The 21,837-nt window shown below is 32.4% G+C and overlaps 3 protein-coding genes across 3 annotated transcripts; all 3 read left to right on the top strand.

The window, feature by feature from the left end:
* The first annotated feature begins 669 nt into the window (after positions 1–669).
* Positions 670–5,635, top strand: LOC112783803 (uncharacterized). The gene is made up of 8 exons (XM_025826877.2): positions 670–1,970; positions 2,511–2,795; positions 3,060–3,116; positions 3,210–3,419; positions 3,988–4,106; positions 4,190–4,287; positions 4,764–4,891; positions 5,175–5,635. The coding sequence occupies exons 1-8, from the start codon at positions 1,746–1,748 to the stop codon at positions 5,334–5,336; spliced, it is 1,284 nt and encodes a 427-aa protein (XP_025682662.1). The 5' UTR covers positions 670–1,745; the 3' UTR covers positions 5,337–5,635.
* A 9,578-nt stretch (positions 5,636–15,213) lies between these two features.
* Positions 15,214–16,057, top strand: LOC112786574 (uncharacterized mitochondrial protein AtMg00810-like). Its single transcript, XM_025829944.1, has 2 exons — positions 15,214–15,266; positions 15,607–16,057. Exons 1-2 carry the CDS (start codon positions 15,214–15,216, stop codon positions 16,055–16,057), a joined length of 504 nt encoding a protein of 167 aa, XP_025685729.1.
* A 2,216-nt stretch (positions 16,058–18,273) lies between these two features.
* On the top strand, positions 18,274–21,651 carry LOC112784666 (protein SHORT INTERNODES). The gene is made up of 3 exons (XM_025827958.3): positions 18,274–19,091; positions 20,046–20,382; positions 21,474–21,651. Exons 1-2 carry the CDS (start codon positions 18,416–18,418, stop codon positions 20,363–20,365), a joined length of 996 nt encoding a protein of 331 aa, XP_025683743.1. The 5' UTR covers positions 18,274–18,415; the 3' UTR covers positions 20,366–20,382; positions 21,474–21,651.
* The last annotated feature ends 186 nt before the right edge of the window (positions 21,652–21,837 follow it).

Below are 21,837 nucleotides of genomic sequence, written 5' to 3'. Positions count from 1 at the left end.
AAAGGCTACCAAGCAGAAGACCCAACTTAGAGAGTAAGAGTGATGGTCAGTGAGTGTAATAGACCAAAACCGAAGGGGAAAAAAAGAGAGCATGGCACCTAGTTGCAAGTTGTTGAAAAAGAGAGTGAAAATTTGATAGTTTGTGAGTTGTGAGCCACTTGCATTGGGCATCTCCCTCATTGATAGATAATTTACAAGTTTCATCCCCTTTCGGCTATCCAACAAAGCGTTTAGTACAAAGGAATTAAGTAGATATTATTAGTGGGCGGCCATGTGTACTAGTGCCAAATATACTTGAAAAATAGTTTCTAGCGGCACTCTATTATATAGATAGAAGTGATATAGAGAGAAAATAAATTTCTTTTATAGTTATTTTTTATTATTTTATTGTTATTCAAAATGTGAGTCCTACTTTTTTCAATCTCTCTTTCATCCCATAAAAAAAAATCTATAAACTTACATCTTTACTATATAATTCACCTAGTTTCTATCTACTATATTGCGTATGACAAAAAAAAAAAGATATTATTAAGAGGAAAGTGCCAATACAAATCGTTCGTTCACACTATAGAGTAAAGAGTAGAGTCCCAAACCACCACTTATCCAGCGCTGCTTGCATGCATTTCATCTATTTCATTCATATCTATCTACACATAATATCTTCAGATCCTGACGAAGTGAGGCGGGACATGCTTGCTTCAATAACTATCAACGCATGTCCCTAATAAAACCGTTCTTCAAAATTATCTTCAAGTCTATTTTTGGGTTTAAATAGTAAAAGAATAAGTATAAATGTATAATTATTTTAAATTTTAAATTTTTTGTTGAAAAATATTGAACTTAATTTCCATGTATTGACAATCTAAAATAATTTTATATAAGTATTTAATTACGGAAAAATATGAGGAGCCAATGGAATATTTGTACAATGTGTACAATGGAGATTTAGGGAGTATTAGAGATATAACCATTAGTGTTACCTTTTTTATCAGCTAAAGTTTTTGGGATGAGTGGTTTCATGACATGGTATTAGAGCGCTAGATCCAACAGGTCAAGAGTTTGATCCTTGGTGTGAAGTCCCGGAATCCTTTTTTTTTTTTTTGTCTCTAAACAAGGAAAGAAACAAAGCAAAAACTATCCTAAATCCGAACGGATGATTAGTTGGAAATCAACATCACATAACATGATTAGAGTTACTCTTGACACCATATTTAGCCATCCAATCGGCAGCTCTATTTGCTTCTCGGGATACCCATTCAATATGAACAAGCCAAGGACGAGATAAAAGCTCCTGAATCTTGTGAACCAAATCTGTTACTTCAGATAAATACCCACTTGTAAGCTCATGCATGATAGGCAGAATGTCAAGGCAATCCGTTTCACATATAATATCCCTCAAACCGCAATTCCAAGCTAAAATCAGCCCCCTCCAAACAGCAAATAATTCACATCTGATTATAGACCAAGAGAAAATACTTAGCCCGAGATCCAACCTTCTTTAGAATAATTAATTTTTAAATTTATTATTTAAAATAAAGAAAGAAAATTATGAATGAATGGTTATGTTAGTTATTATAAGAAGCTAACTAACTACTCATTTCTGAAACTGAAAATATCTTCGTAACGATTTTTGTGAGCTGAATTGATTGATATTATTATTATTATCTTCTTCTTCAGAAATCTAAAGAAGTGAAGAATCAATATCAATTTATCTGATTTGTGTGAGTAATATTAGTTGAAGAAGTATGAGTTCGTTGACTCCAGCACCTTCTTCTCTTTCCAGAACCTCCTTCCTCGCAATTCCCTCTGCTTTCTCCAAATTCCAATTATGCCCTCTCCCTTCATTCCCTTCTTCTTCTTCTCGCGTTCTGTGTCGCGGTGGATCGAGCCTGCAACACGTTGCCACCGACTTCAAGCTCGTTTTGCACGATGCTCTTGATGCTTCTGGAATCGACACCACTCATGCCAGGGTATATTCATCTCTTCATTCTTCTTCTCAATCTACACGATTGTTTTCATTTTTCTTTTTCTTTTTTAATTTATTTTACGATCATTTATGCGATATTTGTAGAAAATTGTTATTTATGCTGAACTGAAATCTTGTTAACAATTAATGTTACCTATATTGAAAAATTTTAGTAGTTGTTATGTATTTTTAATGCAATATATATTTTAGAAATTTAATTAACAAAATATTAAGATTAAGATTGTGGAGTTTTGGGATTTTCAATGTCAAATTCTAACTAGAATCGTTGATGGTTAGTTTCTTAGTTTTTTGGTGTTTAGTTTCATGATTGGAAATGATTATAAAAGCTTGCACTTATGTTGCTTGACAATTAAGTTATATGGCACTTGGTATCTGTATTTTAAATTGAGAAAAGAAGATTGAAGCAATGATTGGTCATAGCCTGAAGGATTGAACTGTCTGGTTTAGTTTAGTTTTTAAAACATTGACATCAAGTTTCAAACACACAATAATTTCATCAGTTTCATTGTTGATGTATGAGCAGGAAGCCAGGGAGGAGTTCTGCTCACAAATTCGGAGATTCACCGAGATTGAGAAGGAAACTAGCATTTGCATTAACAGGAGTGTTGATTTGGGAAGAACGGCTCTCTATATCGCCGCGGAGGATGATTCTCTCGTATCACATTCATCAGTTCCCCTTCCTGTGGATGCTTTCATTTCAAGATTAGATGATCTTTCAATGGACTATTGTCCTCACTACAAACCTGAATATGATTCATCTCCTGAGAAGTTCTTAGAGAGCATAGAGAGATTTCTATATGTTCACAAGGTATGTACTTTGGTTCCATATTGTAAGCTTTTGCTTGATTCATTACAGGGAGAGTTTCTTAGTGCTTTACAAAAGCATAAATTGATGTTTCAACCAGATCAGCATGGTTTGGCCAGTTTGATTCTCACAAATATCACTTGATGAACAGAACATGTAACTATAAAATTGAATTTTCAACTATAACAGTCTGTAATATGCTTATGGATTAGACTCTGCATTTTTCCTTTATGGCATTTCTTTAGCTGACTCACTTTATTGTTGAAGGGTTTCAGCAGAGCCAATGAAAATCTGTTGGAGTTACGGCCACTATATCTCCACTCAGTATGATATATATCCCTCTTATTTACAAGTTGTTACTGAAGAGAAAACCTGTTGCTGCTTGATCATTTGATAGATGTGATTTGTTTTGGGCAGGTTTTGACTCACCGTTCAGGATCAGCTCTGATGCTGTCACTCATATACTCAGAAATTATGAAAATGCTTCGTCTGTGGGGCCTTTTATATTTTGATGCCGAAATTTTCTTCCCTCATGATGCTCTTTCCCTTCCCAATGGCTATCATAAGCAGAAAAGCAAGGAATCAGACCAAGTTCACATTATGACCTCTGGAAACTTGTTAGTCAAGGTATTTTCTTTTTTTTTTTTTTTGTTACTTGCTCTCATGTAACTTACACTTCACTCTATATTTCCTCTGCAAACAAATAATGGGAAATATAAAATGTTTAAATTTTCTCTATTATGAAAATTGGCACAATGTTGATGTGTGCGCGCCTCTAAGTCAAAATCCACGCTAGAGGTGTAGAGTTCGCCCATCTCTCATTTGCATTATGAATTTCATTACGCCTTTTGGTTCATTGATTGGAGAATTGGGAATGACTGCATACCTCTGACCCACGTCATACTCAACAATGATGGAAAACTTGTGTAAAAGGCATCCTTTATGTAAATAACTTCAGCATATGTAAACTCATGAAGCTTCTTTTCACACCCTGCCATTTGAAGTCTATTACTTTTCGGTTAATTTTGATGCGGTGATTTAATGTTTTCTGCCATCCTAGTTTGGATATCTGTTGATGTAGTTCTCGTAGCCAATTTCTAACGTTAGACATGTATGTTAGCCTATATGTGCAGATCTTAAGTAATGTGAAGCGTGATGGTCATAATAAGGCACTTATGTTAGCCTTTCTGTGCAGATCTTAAATAATCTCAAGCATGCATTCTGGCCTTTCCAGCATGATAGTAACAAGAGTTTATTCTTAAGGGCAGCACGTGCTGCTAACTGTGTCGACAGATCGGATTTTGTTGGAGAAAGGTACCTCATATTATGATATTTCTAACTGTTTTTGTTTCTTGCATATCATTTTAAGTACTAATTGGAAAGTCTGTCAACTGCAGTGGATCTCAAATTGCATCAGCTAAGGCTGCTCAACATAGGCTGGATCGAGGTGTTTGGACCAGCGTGCGATTTGGGGACATGAGGCGTTCATTGTCTGGTATGCATTTGATGCAGTTTCTCTCTATTGTTCTGCAAAATTAGCAGAAAAAATTGAAACAAATTAAGTAAAATCTTCAATTACCAATATAATGAAGATTTTAATAAAAGAATTCATTCTCCAAATAGGTGATTAGAATAGGACAGGGCAGGTGCGGGTGCTTTCCTAATCAAACATAACAGATGAAAGTGAAAATAGGAAAACCAATCAATTCCTCTGGTTTGAGTTCACTTGCACAAATTTATCTTCCCATGGTCCTAAGATGTGGCTGTGTGGTGTGACCAATTTTGTGGCTGTTGTTAACTGCTGGTTGATGTAGTTTTTTGCCATTGCTGCAACACATTTAAAACCTTGCTTGGACAATATTTCTCTGCATTTTCTCTAGTTTATTTTACTTAGGGAGGAACAATAAATTATCCTGGATGAAATTTTTGAATAATTTGATTTAACACCAATCATTTTCCCCATTCTTTCAGCATGCGAACGCCTTATCCTCGTGAATAATAATGATGCGAACGAGTTCAGAGATTACAGCATTCTTCTCTATCACTGTGGTTTATATGAGCAATCACTGCAATACCTGAACAAGTACCAGGAATTGAAGGTACTATTAGCAATAATATGCAATGCGCAAATAACTTCTTAAGTAGACGCTGACAAATTTAATTCAAGAAAGAAAAGATAAAGAAGTTTTGACAAAATGCCCCAAAAGTTTAGGCCGAAACAGGAGACTTTGGGGCATTTTATCAAATACTATGTGGTTTGTGGCGACCACAGGTGAACTTTTTGAGGGTTAAAATGTCAGTTTCATCATCTTTGGAGGCTTAAAGTGATAGTTTAGTTTATTCTAACTGAACAAGGTTTGCACCATTCCAACTTTTTTGCAGAACTTGCAAGCTGAAGTGAATTCATCGGACCCTCTTAGCAGTCTCGAAGACGATGCGGCGGATAAACTGATGATGCGCTTGAACCTCATCATGATGGAACAAGGTTGGAGTCAGCCACATTACGCCAGAAACTTCCTTGGTAATAGCTCTGAACCATGGTAGCTAGTTCCTCATCCAACTCAGACAGCATCATAGAAGAAATGGCAACAAATTTTGCTGTTAATCTTCTGCAAACACCAACATAAAAGCGCCGTCGGCCCGTCGCAACTCTTGAAATTAACAAAATTTTCCAAGAAATCAGGAGACACTATCATAATGTAATATGAGAGTAACAACCTTGTAATTAAAATGATCATATACTTTTGACTCACCTATTTCGCTTGTAAAAGTAAAACTTAATGTATATAGACAAATAATATAAACAGGGTATGATTTAATGCATATTATATATTGAAGGTGAATCTATATGCGTAGCAGATCCTCTCATATTTCTTGTTTCTGTTTCAATCTCTATAATCAAACTCAATGTGGAGACTGAAACATGATAGAAAAATATGATAGAATAACATAAGAGGATCCAAGAAATTGAAAGTGATGTCTGGATTATTTGTTAAAATTGGACAAATTATTAAAGAAACACACTTGAAAACTCAACTAGAATTTATGGAAATACTATACAGACAATAGTAATCCAAGCTTCTATGACAATAATATAGATATTATAAAATGCACAGTTTATTCAATCAACACCTATAGCATTATCTAATTCATGTAATCAACTTGTATGTAGTGAGATAAATAAATCAGCATTTTGTTATATAAGTATCATATAGGTAGCGTTTGGTGGAGAGATAGAGACGGAAAAACTGAGACTGAGAGACAGAAACTAAGAGACAGGGATTGAAATAAATCTCAGTATTCTGTTTGGTGCAAAATGAGAGACAGGAATTAAAACAAGAATGAAACTCTAATTTAATTTGCACGAAAGGTAAAATTGGAATTAATTAATTGAAATGAAAGTATTTTAGGTATAAAATGTTATTAAAGTTTCAATCTCTATCTCTAAAAATTTCAGTCCCCTGTGTCCCTACTTTTTGGAGGTACTGAAATTTTAGAGACAGAGACAGAAATTTTAGTACCAGTCTCTGAACTAACAAACACAATACTGAGTCTCAGTCTCCCAGTCTCTGTCTCAGTACCTCAAAACAAACGCTACCATAGGGATGGCAAAAACCCGCACTTAGCGGGGATTATCTGCGACTGAAAACGGAAAGGTTAACAGGGACTCGCAAAATCTTTACGAGGATGGAGATCCATCCCGTCGAATAAATGGAGCCGAAGGTGAAAACTGAGGTATCTGTTCCATAGGGATTCGCAAAATTTCCGTGTAAGAGAATTTACTTAAATGCCCTTTTATATATATATATATATATATATATATATATATATATATATATATATTATGTAAATAATCTTAATTTATTTTATTTTAATTTGTATTTTAAAAAGTCTATGTGTATGTTATTATATTAAATTCGTATTTGAATTGTATTTGATTTGATATATTTAATTGACTTATATTAGATTTTATTAAGGTTGTATTAATTTTTTATTAAATTTTTTTAAAATTTAATATCCGTGGTTGCTTCCCCTGCAGGAAGAAATAAATAAAGACCCATGACTAAAATAGAGCTAGAACCGAGGACATTTTACTAAATGGAGACAGAAACGAAAAAAGAATCATCAATTATCATCCCTAAATTCACATATGTGCTGCAATTAAGTATATTTAGGATATTATAGAATCAAGTGTAATTAGGATATCATATTTTTACATTGAGAAGTAATTCTACTTTATTTTGTCCAAACAAAAAATTTAACTATTCTTTAAAGGAATCGTTTATGGTAAGAAAAGTAGAGTTTTTTTTTTTTTTTAAAGATAGGAGACTCGAACCTGCAACCTTTTAATTGAGTATAAAAAAGTTATACTATTTAAACTATAACTCATTAGCAAAAAAAATATAGAAGTTGATTCTTAAAGGTTCTGTTTAGAATATGCTAAAATTATAGTTGTCGTTCATGTCGTTCATAGGAATGGTGAGTGAATTCTCTTAATTTGTTTTTTCAAGTATTTGGTAAGGTATGATCTCTTATTAAGTATTATTTAATATCTTCTCTTATATTTTTTTTATTCTATTAAAAAAATATAAAATAAAAATCACACTTTACCAAACAATCTAACAAAAAAATGAAATGATCCATTTTGAGTTAATATTCAATTTGGTCCATGAATTTATATGCGAGTCTCAATTTAATATCTGAAATTTCAATTGCTTCTATTTAGTCCCCAAAGTTTATAAGCGTACCTCATATTAGTCCCTGAGATAATTTTTAGTATAAAAACGTTAATGAAGCATTGCTATAGACTAGTTAAAACTTGTAATTTTTTTTTTAGTTTTGGCATTTAAATAGTTCAAAAAGGACATCGTATCACTTATTTTATTAGGTAAAATTTTAATAAACACCATTTATGATGTTGTTTTTGGATTATTTGAGTGTCAAAACTAAAAGGACATCATTTTACAAAATTTAGTGTATCATCCGACTGTTCACGACAGTGTTCCGTTAATGTTTGTACGTTAAAAATTGTTTCAAGAACTAACATGAATTATATTCACAAAATTCATGGACTAAATAAAGACAATTAAAACTTTATAGACTAAATTAAAACTTGCATACAAATTTAGGAATCAAATTGAGATTTATCTCATCCATTTTTCGTTGGAGTGCTATTTAGTAGGTATACCCCAAAACTTTTGATAATCTGTTTAGGGACCCCATGTGATTAAGTAAATCAAGGATGACATGGCCGCTGATAACAGGAAACCACGTTCGAAAAGAGTGCTATTATGTGGGCTTGAAATAACTTGTTGGGCCGATGTTAGGCATGAATAGTTTTGTTGAGAGGCCCATGAAGTGTTAAGTTCATCCCCGTAATTGTAGTATTGTACGAAGAAACTGGACCGGTGATAAAATTGGAGAGAATCGGAGGGAGGGGGGTTGGGGTGCGTTTGTGGATTTCTCTTTGCTGGGCCTAGGGCCCTCTCTCATAGGAAAAAAAAAAGACAAGTGTTCCTACTTTATGGCAGACCCTTAAATGGAGTTTAGATCCGCAACGAATTAGTTTTTAACCGGTTGAGTTGGGAAATACCGTTTAGGTAAACAAAAAAATAATAATAATTAATATTTTTTTAAGTTTTATTATTTACCTTGGTTAGACTTGGTTTATTAATAACAACCATATTAATTTATAATTAGATAATCTTCTGAAATTTTTATTTATTGTTATTCAAGCATAAATTTATTGGTAAACATACTCCTATGGGTCTATAACCACAAGCCAAAAAATTAAGAGAATAATAATAATATTATTATGAGGTAAAGAAAGCCTAATTATGCCACATCATTGTCAGTCCGGTTGGCCAAACAAAAAAGAGGGGAAACTTTTATGCATTGGAATGACTAATTAGGTACCAAAGCTAGTGTTTGATAGACCCAATAGGGGGGCTATTTTTCATTCTAATAAGCCAAATCTATATACAGAGGAATAGGGATAGGGTCAGGTTTAGATTAGGGTTAGGCTGTGATCTTGACCTACATACACTCTCTCTCACACTTCATAGATTATAGTCTGGTCCACGTACCCTACATATATACCCACTATTTCCATTATTTTTTATTTTTTATTTTTTATTTCAGTGAAATATAAAGCTATGTTTGATTAGAGAAAAAAATTAAGTGAATTTTTATTTTTTTAAAATGTGTTTAGATAGAAAAAAAATTATAAAAAAATAATTTTATTTTTGTATTATAAAATATATTGAAAAAATTGAAGGAATAATATTAAAAATAAAAAAAAAATCATTTTTTTTTTATTTTGAAAAAAAATTAGTGAATTTTATCAATTTTTTATTTTTTTTTTCTTTTCTTCTTTTTTTTTTTTATTTTCCCTACAAACAAACATAGTGTTAGTGTGTTAGATAACCTAAAGTGATGATCACCTAAGAAGTCCTATGTCCCCCAATTTAATAACATGAGAGAATGGCACCGTTTATCCACCACCAAAATCTTATTAGTACTTTCTTGTTTTATTTATCCATGATGTTTCGGATTTTCATAGGAATTCATCATGATCATTGTTTGTGCTTGTTTTATCTGATGGACTGATGCTTCAAATTATTTTTTAATCCACTATGTTCAATGTGATTATCAATAATTTTTTAGTCAATCTGCCATTATTATCTTTTTTTTATTTTATAACTTTTGATATTTTTATTTTATATATAAGTGGAGTGGTAATACTATAATTTTAGTCATGAGCATTTTAATGTGCTCCAACACAATTTAAAAAATTTGACATTTTATTCACGGTTGAATAATTTTTTCTGTAAGTCTAATAAAATTAGAGAAGTATAATCAATTTACATCTCTGTCATCTATAAATAATATAATTTTTTATATATTATTTCTAATAGATTGTCTAATATTCAATTTCAATTGATTAAATTAACGAAAAGAAAAGAACGAAAAAAGTAAGAATGTTTACGTAATTAACTAATTATAACGTATGGGAGGAAAAGGTTCGGAAAGTGGCATTAAGGAATAAGGAAGAATAAGAAAAAAATTATTTATTTTTTTAATAATTATATTAAATATACACTAAAATTAATTATTAAAATCAATTATCAGTATAAAATATATATTAAAATATAAAATATATATTAAAAATAAATTAAATTATATGTATATTTTTACGTAAATATATGATAATTAATTTTGATGACTAATTTTAATATTCAAATATTATTTTTGTTTTTCGAAACTTTAAGTAATATTTGCAATAATAATAAGAAGCTTAATTAGATGTATACAAGTGTATTATTAAAATTTGCACCGCAAGAATCTTCAATAGGATACTACCCATCCCACCATGCCTCTAGTTCATAATTAATTAGTTAAATGTACAGATATGTAGTTTCAAGGAGGGCATGGAAAAAAGCTTCAAAAGAAAAAAACTATCATCGAATATTTTACTCATAATTGCCGAAACAAAATGAGTTCCTTATGAGGAACTTCTTTCCCTTAAAAGGAGGAATTTTTTTTTTTTTTTGCCTCTCTGTATTGATTTTTCTTCGATTTGCAACAAAACAGAAAGCCATTATGACTTATGAGGCTTCGGCAGAAACTATGGGTGTGCATGGATCGGGTAAAACTGGGTTTGATATGACCTAAATCCGACCCGAAATATATATCGGATCTATTTATTAAATCCGAATTCGGTCTTAAACCCGATGAAACCTATACACTTTTGGGCCACGATTATACCGGGTGAAAACCGGGTCGTTAACACTACATTACCTTCATACCTTCTAATAAGCTAGTATGTAAAAATATCCAAATTTCTAAAACTCCAACCATTATTTGACATGGTAAAATTCACTTAGAAAAATATAACAAGAACCAAGTCTTCTCTAAAATTAAAGCATAACCATAATCAATATTAATATTGTCTAATAACACCAAATATTTAAATCAATATAAATAATACAATATTATACATTAGTCTAAAATTTTATGTATTTTAAACATAAAACATTAACTTATAGTCTTATAATAACTAATAACACAAAATATTAAGGTTTACAATACTTAAATTCCACATAAGAATAGTCATCATCCATCATTAATAACACAAAATATTAATTGTGTATGATGACCGGGCCACCAGGCCGACTTCGGGTGACCCGAGCTATAGCCCAGACCCAATCCGAAATAATGATCGGGTCTATTTTTGAGACCCTTATCCGACCCTAAACTCAGTAAAATCACACCAAAATAATCTCTAAAATGTTCAAAACCGAACCGAATCTTTAAATCGGGTCGGGCCATGCACACCTTGGCGGAAACGAATCCATACAAAAACGCGCAAGAAAACGCCTAGGCCTTCACCTTTATTTTTGCTAAGATTAATTAAATTATTCATTTTGTATGTATAAAAACTTACCCACTTTGAAACCAAGATCACAATTTATTTTTAATAATCAGGATCTAAATGTAATAAGCAGTTTCCATGATTTTGTCTTTTTAATTAAAGTCACTTTTAAGATTGTGTTTGTTTGGTAAAATTTGAATTAAATGAGATATTGAAATTGAGTTTTGTATTTAGTAATAAATTTTTGGACACAAAATTCATTTGGTTAGTACTTTTAAAAAATAGAAACAAATAAAACTGAAATTTCTAAAAATAAAAATTAAAATTTTAATAATATTTTTTTAAAATATTTTTATTTTAACTTTTTTATTCTAAATTTATTTCTCAATTTTTATATTTATTTTAAACCAAACTTCATATTAAAATATAATTTAATCTAATATATTTTAGGTAAAAAATAATACAAAAATTTAATTTCTTTTATCTCTTAATTTCTATTTCTCAGTCTTAATATTCCTTTTAAATGTAACATAGGATAACAATTTCAAGATCGAATCCCCTAACATGCTACGTAAAAATTGTCTAAATAAATTCAGCTTATTCGTCCTTTTCTTTTTTATCCCACAATGAACAGATTTTACTGCATGATTACATTGCTTTATGAAAAACAATAATGTATGCTTATCTTTTTTTTTACATTTTATAAATTAAGTAAAATTGATATTTATTATTATTACATTGAAAATAACTGATTTTTTTATTAAATAATAACAGGACATATATTATTACCTTCGTAATTAATAAAATTATTATTTGAATAATATTATACATCTAAATTTTTTTTCTTAACTAAACTTAATTAAATTGGTCTAACTATTAGGCATTATGTATCAGCTAGCAAATTAATTAAGTTAAATTAGTCGGTTAGTTTTAGTTAATTAATTGAACCACACCCTATATATATACACTTGTGGTATGACTTTACAATTTGACATATTATTCAAAAATTATAATCATTTTTCACATTATCCTGTGTTCATCTAACATGGTATCAGAAGATATTCTCTCTCTCTTCTAACACCTTTCGCAATTTTTTTTCCATCTCCATCTTCATTTCTTTTGAGATTTCATTCCTGGTTCTTCTCCCTTGTTCTCGTTAGAAGCAAGCAATTCCGATCACAAGCTCTGAGAAGTTGTCCAGAATTGTTTTTTGTCTTTAACGATCCATGGGGAACTCAGTCTCTTCATCTGTCTCTTCCACGATTCCAAATCCATTTTTTCTCTCTTTCTCTGATCAACCTGGTTTGATACTCGTCACTCAACAACTTAATGAAGACAATTACCATTCATGGAGTCGTGCAATGCAAAAGGCTCTCAATGCCAAGTTAAAACTTGGTTTCATCACCGGCTCGATCCTGCAACCAGATCCGGACGCTGAGCCAGAGAAATTTGAGAATTGGCAATGCGTCAACGACATGGTAAGCACGTGGATCCTCAATTCAATTTCCAAAGAGATTGCTATATCTTTAGTTTACACAGATTCCGCTCAAGAACTGGAATGACCTCAAAGATCGCTTTCAACATGACAATGGCCCACGTGTGTTCGAGTTGAAGCGCGAATTAATGAATCTTCGTCAAGAAGCGCTGTCAATTTCTCAATACTTCACCAAGATTAAAGTTCTTTGGGAAGAATTGAACTCATATCGACCTGTCCAGTGTAACTGCGGAGATGCTCGTACCATGCAAGAGTTCCTCCAAGCTGAGTATGTGCACTGTTTCTTGATGGGATTAGATGAATCCTACTCTTAACTTCGTGGCCAGATCCTTCTCATGGATCCTCTACCTGCAATTAACAAGGTTTTATCCTTGGTGTCTCAAGAAGAAAAGCATCGGGCTATCGGGGCTTCCTCTCAAACCCAGGTAGCTTTCTTTACCAGAAACCCATAACCTCCTCAGACTCAAGGCAGAGGTAGGGGTTCAATGCGAAAAGATAAACCCCTTTGCTCTCATTGTGGCATCTATGGCCATTTAGTGGATAAATGTTACAAAATTCATGGATTCCCACCGAACTATAAAAAAAAGGAAGAGGAGTGAAACACTCTGTCCATCATGTTTCAACACCTCAGAATCAAGATCAAGATAGCAATTCAGCTACACAGCTTTCTCCTACATAGATCCAGCAACTCCTTAGTTTGTTGAATAATCCGAATATTCAAGAGATTCTGTCAAATACCTCTACAGAGATCAAGACCCCATCAGGTATTGTTCTCAACACCTCAATGTCAAGGTCAAATTTATTAAAAAATTCTTGGATCTTAGACAGTGGAGCAACCATTCACATTGCATGTGATCTGTCACTTTTCTCTTCAATTCACACTTCTAGAAAATTTTCTGTTTCTTTACCAATCGGTGAACATTTCTTTGCAAATTTTATAGGGACAGTTATTCTAAACCAGCACATTTCTCTCCATAATGTTCTATATGTACCAGCCTTTTGTGTAAATTTACTGTCAGTTTCTACTTTCTTATCCAATACTGCTCTCACTGTAACTATTGGCTCAACATACTTTACTATTCAGGACAACTCCACATCGAAAAGGATTGGGAAGGGTGATTTGCATCAAGGACTATACATCCTAAAGGCATCATCCCCAACCAATTGCTCAAAGCCGCTGACATCACCAAATCTTTCAAGTTCCGATTCTAATCTTGTTTCAATAAATTTTTGCAACTCATAATTGTGGCACACTCGCTTAGGTCATGTTTCATCTAAAATTCTGCATCATTTAGATAATACTCTTCATTTACAAAATAAAGCTGATTGCAGTGGTTGTGAGATATGTCCACTTGCAAAATTTCAAAAACTTCCCTTTGATTCCCACAATAATTTGTCTTCAAATTTCTTTGACCTTGTTCATTGTGATGTATGAGGACCTTACCAAGTTCCAACTTATAATAGAAAGAGACTTTTCTTGACTATTGTTGATGATGCCATGAGATTTTGTTGGATTTATCTACTGACTAATAAATCAGATGCTGCAACCTGTTTAAAGAATTTCTATTCCTTAATAGAAACTCAGTTTAGCATCAAGATTAAGTGTTTTAGGTCGGACAACGCAAAAGAACTTGCACTCACAGATTTCTTGCAACAAAAGAGAGCTTTCCACCGGTTTTCTTATCCATACAGACCACAGCTAGAACGAAAACACCAACATCTTTTTATTGTGGCTCGAGCTCTCTACTTTGAAGCAAAACTGTCCGTGTCTTTTTGGGGAGAGTGCATCACCACTGCTGCCTTTCTCATAAATAGAACCTCAAGTCCCTTACTAAATCTGAAGTCTCCATTCGAACTACTTTTCAACAAAGCTCCCAACTATGATGGTTTAAGAAATTTTGGTTGTTTAGCTTATGCAGCAACTAATTCGAGTTCCAGAACCAAGTTCTGTCCCAAGGCAGTTCCATCAGTCTTTCTTGGCTATCCCTTGGATACAAGGGTTACAAACGATACAACATTGAGACCAAACAGTTTTTTGTCTCCAGAGATGTGATTTTCCATGAACATGTCATGCCCTACAGCAATTCCCCACACCTCCAAATCCATAAAGACTTATTTGCAGATTTTGTCTTACCTACCCTAGCACAAGACCTTACACCCAAAGATTCCTCTCCAATTCCAATTCCTACCCAACCTTCTGTAGCACCAACTAATAATTCCAACATTCCTTCAACCTCACCCCTGCCCCGAAAATCCTCCAGAACCCATCACCCTCCACCATACCTCACTGACTATGTATGCCTTACCAACACGCCTTACCCTATTTCCAACTACATCAGCAACCGTAGACTAAGTTCAAATTATCACCATTTCCTTGCCCAAGCTAATGCCATATCCGAACCACAATTCTACCATCAGGCAGTGCACTTTCCTGAATGGAGACGAGCTATGCAAGATGAATTAGATGCACTGCGGCCAACAACACCTGGGAACTGCTACCCCTACCTGAGGGTAAACGTGCAATTGGTTGTCGCTGGATTTACAAGGCTAAAATGAAATTTGATGGCTCTCTTGAGAGGTACAAGGCACGGTTGGTTGCAAAGGGGTATACCCAACAAGCTGGGTGGATTTTAGAGATACTTTCAACCCCGTGGCAAAAATAACAACAGTAAGAGTCTTACTTACCTTGCTGCTGTAAAGAATTGGAGCATCCTTCAATTAGACATTAACAATGCCTTCCTCAATGGGGAATTGAATGAGGAAGTGTATATGGACTTGCCTCTCGACCATCCACAACGCAATCAAGGTTTGGTCTGTAAACTAACTAGGTCCTTCTACGGTTAAAGACAGGCTTCAAGACAATGGTTTACGAAATTTTGTACAACCCTAACTGACCACGGCTTCAGGCAATGTAAACAAGACTACTCCCTTTTTTCTGTTGGTAGTGGTGATTCAACTACATTCTTGATTGTGTATGTTGACGATATCATCATAGTTGGGCCAACACAAGCATCCGTGAATGTTGTAAATGACAGTGTTCAAGCTATCTTCAAGTTAAAGATCTTGGGTGACCTCAAATTTTTCTTGGGTTTGGAGTTGGCGAGATCGCAGCACGGTATCTCTTTATGCCAACGAAAATATACTCTTTCTCTTCTGGAAGATACGGGTTATGTCAATTGTAAACCCGCAAACATACCCATAGAAGCTAACCTCGAGCTTCGAGCTGCAGAGGGTGAGCCAGTACCAGACCCATCTGCCTATCGCAGACTTGTTGGGAGGTTAATGTACCTCACTATATCCAGACCGGACATCACTTTCGCTGTTGTAAAACTTGCACAGTACATGTCTGATCCAAGAATGCCACTTTTAAATGATGTTCATCACGTCTTGTGCTAGTTGAAAGCATCCCCTGGGCAAGGGATTCTTTTCTCAGCAAATTCGAAGTCCAACATCTCATTATATGCTGACGCTGATTGGGGAGCTACCTTGACACTCGCAGATCCACTATGGGTTATTGCACCTTTCTGGGAGATTCCCTTGTGTCCTGGAAAAGCAAGAAGCAAGATGTGGTTTCTCGAAGCTCTACGGAGGATGAGTATCGGGCATTGGTAAATGCATCATGTGAGATTATCTCCATCATTGCACTCCTCAAATTCATGAATATTGAAGTCAACTCTGCCATGTTATTTTGTGACAACATTTCTACCATTCAGATGGCCACAAATCCAGCACTACATGAGCACTCCAATCATATAGAAATTGACTGTCACTTGATTAGAGAAAAGGTTAAGGTTGCAGCAGTAACTGTCAAACTCATACATGTACCAAGCAAACATCAACTAGTTGATATGTTCACCAAGACTCTTCCAGCACCCCAATTTCGTTTCCTCATGTCCAAATTGAAAACATACAACTTGTATGCTCCAATTTGAGGGGGGAGGAGGGGGGGATATTAGGTATTATGTGTCAGAGTCAGTTAGTTTTAGTCAATTAATTGAACCACATCCTATATATATATATATATATACACTTGTATGACTTCACAATTTGACACATTATTCAAAAATTAGAATTATTTTTTACATTACTCTGTGTTCATCTAACACTAACATAACAAAAATAAATTATGACTAATATTATTTAAAATTTTATTGTTTAATTTAGTTGAATTTAATTCATAAAAAAACTTAAATACGTAATATTACTCTTTTAAGTATAATATTTTTAATTTTATTTTTTATTTTCATTATTTTATATTAAATAATAAAATAATAAAAAATACTATATACAACCAAAATTCAAAATTTACAAAAATTTAAATTAATTAAATGATCAACTCATTTATCTATTTAAATAAATGTTAGAATTCGAATTTTACTTCATCCATTCATCAACCCATTTACTAACCACAAAGATAAATATTCGATGAGCAACACACAAAAAAAAAAAAACAAAAATATATTTGATTGTACATTTTTAATAATAGTTACAAAATTATGTAAAAAGCATAGGTAGCATGAATTCTCGGAGAATATAAAGATAACAATCTCTATCCATCTAGAAACCTGTAAGTAAGTGGGACTTACAGTGTCAGAGAAAAGAGAAAATAAAAAGAAAACGAAGGCACATACCCTTTTTTCTGAAAACATCCACCACTATGGCCAGTGACGGACCCAGAAAATTTATGGTAAGGGGGCAAAAATAATTCACATTATTATCAAAAGATATATTAATTTAAATTTAAAAAGAGCTCTTTTATAAAAGCATTACTACTCGCACTATCAGATTTCATAAGATAATAATAGAGATAAAAAACAGCATCTTATGAAATACTATATTCCAATTAATTGCTAAATTCATCAAACCAATCAGCATTAAATTTACCAAAAAAAGTCCCAAAATATGTTTGTAGAAAATTATATTCTCTTGGTTGACAATGATCTTTTCACAAATAAATTTGTCTAATTTCATCTCTGTCATTTATATCATAATTTAAAATTTTGGGTCGTTGTTCAGGATCAACTATGAAACTTTTTACATTGAATTTTAAAAACTTTTTTTTATTAGAAGAGACTAATGAAGTGACTTCAGATTCTAGTGGTAGCTTTCTTTTAAAATATTTTTCCATTATTATTTCTAAAAATAAAAAATATATATTCTAAATTAGTAAATTGATCGATTCACTTTAGAAATTTATATGCAACATAATTATATATAATAGAATAGAATAAAAGATAAACAAATAAATAATAAGGATCACTAAATCAAAAATAAAATAAAATATATAAATTCATGAAGAGAATAAAAAAATAGATTAATACCTAAACTATAATTGTTTGAATTAAAATTTGCAATCGAAAATATGAAAAGAGAAACAATAAAATTGAAAAAAAACATAAAATCATAGAGAGCTGTATAAAACAAAATAGAGAATTTAAAATTTACCTGTTGATGAAGACAAGATGACCACTAAACAAGGAATAGAAAAAAAATGTTGAAAATATGAAACTAAGAAGAGAGTTTAAGAGAATAAATGAGTGACGACTAGGATTTGAGAATGAGAGAAGACTAAATTTAATTAGGTTAACTCATAATCAAAATGATAGCAAGATAAAATGGATTCAAGGTTTTAAATAATTAGTTTAATTTATTTGTAATGGGATCATTTAAAATTTAAAATGGGGGCATATTATATATGTATATATTTTTTTTTGTTTAAAAAAATTAAATGAGAGTGGGGGCAAGTGCCCCCCCATGGTTCCATGTAGGTCCGTGCCTGACTATGGCAGATTCAAACCATACATAGATCACGTTTGCATCAAAAGAATCGAATCTCACCTTCTCTTCACACACACTCATTACTCATTAATCCCAAAATCCTCTAATAAGAACAACAAAATGAGTATGTTAGGCCTCACAGACTTAGTTTTCATAGCTCCAAATCCTTCTTCTCTTCACCACCATCGCCAACAACAACTGATTTCAACGGAAAACGACAACAACAACAACCCTCTGAGCGTTGGTTTCGGCATTTTTCCACTCTTAGCAGCCACGCCCTGCGTTCAGGTAGTTCAGAATCAGAGCAATGAGGAGGCGATGGAAGATTCTGGAAAGAAGAAGAAGAAGATCGACGAAGATGAAAATGGCGGTGAATTTAGGGTTTGTACGGACTGCGGAAACAGAGCGAAGAAAGATTGCGTGTACAGACGGTGCAGGAGTTGTTGCAAGGGGCGTGGATATGACTGTACCACTCACGTGAGGAGCACGTGGGTCCCTGCTCTGAAACGCCGCGAGCGCCACGTGGCGGTGACTGGTGTTGGTGGAGAAGCTGCTAATAAGAGGACAAAGAACAATAATGGATGTGCAAGTGGAAGTGCTACCTCTCATTCTCATACTTCCACCAACTCTGATTCCTGCTATTCTCATCAAGGTCATGCTTTTTGCATTTGCTTTTTTTCTCTTAAATTCCTTTGCCAAAGTTTAGTTTATGGATAAAATTTAGGTGTAGTCAACCTCGCGTAAATTTCATAGCTGTAAGCCGTTAAATAATTTAAATAATTTATCTAAATTTTTATCTAACAAATCTCAATTATCAACTTTACTTGAGTTTGAATTCACATCAGTTTTCACATTTAGTTTCTGACTCATAGAAATTGGGTCAGACAGGAATGATAAGTTTGGAAATTAAATTTAGTAAATTGAAATTTAGAAGACTAGTTTGAAGTATGCATACAACTTGAAGCGATTGATTTGAGTATTAAATATTTTACAACTTTTAATATAATCATCCTAAAGAGACTGACGTACAACTATCTAAACGTAAAGTTAATAGTTAAAAATTGTAAACGATATAGTTTAGTTAAATGATTTAATGATTTTTAATTATTAACTTTAAATGAAGATATCTGTACGTAAATCGTCACTCTTGAAATTATTTATGAAAAGATGTGTTGCTCATAAAATGAAGTTTTTGCAATATCTATCAAATAATTTGATATATTTGATTAAGTTGTTATTTAATAATTTTTAATTATCAATTTTACAATAATTTCGTTTGAGTGGTTATCCAAAATTATTTACTTAAACATGACGGTTATAAGAAAATGATTTTTAAAATTGTTGAATAATTTATTATGTTTGACTATTAGTAGTGTGATCATTCTTAAAAATAGCCAAATACTAAGTATTGAATATCTACTATTAAATTTATACAAAATGTTGGTAATTTTTCAGGTACAATAATCTTTTATTATATGAACGGACAATTTTACATGTAATATTATTAATTAATTTACACTACAAAAAATATGTCGCCAAAATGTACATTTCATTGAATATTATTTGAAATTAAAATTGAAAATATTGGATTGAATTTTTCACTCAGATGCTAGGTTCAAAGAATCATTGCCAGGTCATGTTCGTGCACCTGCTGTGTTCAGATGCCATAGAGTCTCAACTGTTGGAAATGGTGAAAATGAATTTGCATATTTAGCAACGGTTCATATAAGTGGCCATGTATTCAGGGGATTTCTCTATGACCATGGTGTTGATCCCAAAAATACAATAATGCCCTCCTATGCTTCAGAACTTCAACTAGGAAACAACTGCATAAGTAATGGGAAGAACAAGGAATGTTCTTCTTCTGCAATTGGGGTTACAACCAATGAATATGATAATCTCTATTCTGCTTCTGCTGCTAGCTAGTTCAACATTGATTTAAGGTACATACAAAGCTTTGTTCAATGCAATTTTCTCTTTTTACACTCTTGTTTTTTGTGATACATCCAAAATATTTATTTAAATAAACCAAACACAATTTAGAGCCATTTACACTTTCATAGAAAAGAAGCAAGTGTGCATTATTTTCCATGTCTTTGTCACATTTCCACTACATTACATGTGTTTTCCATGCTTTACACATCAAGGGCATAATTTTGGGACATTATTGTCTTTGTCACCTTTTTTTTTAAGATAAAAATTTAAATAAAAAATAGTAAGTTTTTCACTTTTTCTAAGCTCCCTCACCTCCCCCAAATTCATATATAGTGTTGTATGAATCAAAAGACAGCACATAATAATGTCATTTCTACACACACCAATGCCATTCACCCATGTCAACAACTTTTTTTCATGCTCTCTTATGTTTTCTTGCATAGTAAGATTTTCACCAATTTGTTATGATTCCCCCCATCACTCACACCAAATTATTGCAACCAATGTACTCCAAAACACGGTTTAATTACTTAATTTAACATTATGCTTTTCCAAGTTTCCATAGTGAAACATTTTTCTTTTTTTCTTTGGAGAAGAAAAGGGTGAAAAGCCAAAAGGGAGTGATGAACATGATTATGGAATGAAATAAGTGGCTGCAAAAGCATAGTGTAGTGTCATGTTACTAAGTTTTAACAATTTTGTCCTTTATTTTGTTATTATAATATTATTTTATTGAATACCCTTCTACTTAGGACTTTAGGGTGAAAAATATCAGTGACTTCCCATAATGAAGCCAAGTGTAATTGCAATCATCTTTCTCCATATAGTCCCTTTTGGTAGGGTCTTTTATTCTCATTGCCTAACATGTATTTGCCTTCTATTTCATTGTAATAAGGTTCCTTTTGTTATTTATATTGTTCAATGCCTTCAAGTTGCTCTTTATTGTTTCTTTTTATATATGGTTTTAGCCCCTAATTATCCTATTTTTTCAAGATGTGTCTAAAGTAAATAGAAACCTCAAGTGTAGTAATAATGCTTTTGCATCATTTATCCTATAATTAATACTAATTATAACTAAACCTTGTGTGTTCAATGACAGGTAATGGATCAACTTAGGGTGTCTCCAAATGAAGTTAGTTTCATTCTGCAATTTTGCCAAGTGGTCAAGTAATTATGTAAATTTCTCTCTACAAAATATAAATGTTCATATGCTTGTATAAATATGAGATGTCCCTTTTCATATCCAATCCTTAATTAAATATTTTACTTTGATCTCATCTTTATATTATTATTATTATTATTATTATTATTAAGTTCTTATTAATTTGGAAAAGCTTATTGTTTAGATCTAGGTTATTTTGAAAATGATTTAGATCCTTTACAATTTTTTCTTTTTTGTGACTTACAAATTTTATTATTGTTCATACTAAGTGATCCTTGTTGATCTGTAAATAACTACCAAG

Source organism: Arachis hypogaea, chromosome 20 (genome assembly GCF_003086295.3).
Source record: "Arachis hypogaea cultivar Tifrunner chromosome 20, arahy.Tifrunner.gnm2.J5K5, whole genome shotgun sequence".
NCBI lineage: Eukaryota > Viridiplantae > Streptophyta > Magnoliopsida > Fabales > Fabaceae > Arachis > Arachis hypogaea.
The sequence above is the reverse complement of the archived record's forward strand: the minus strand, read 5'-3'. Positions and strand labels throughout refer to the sequence as shown.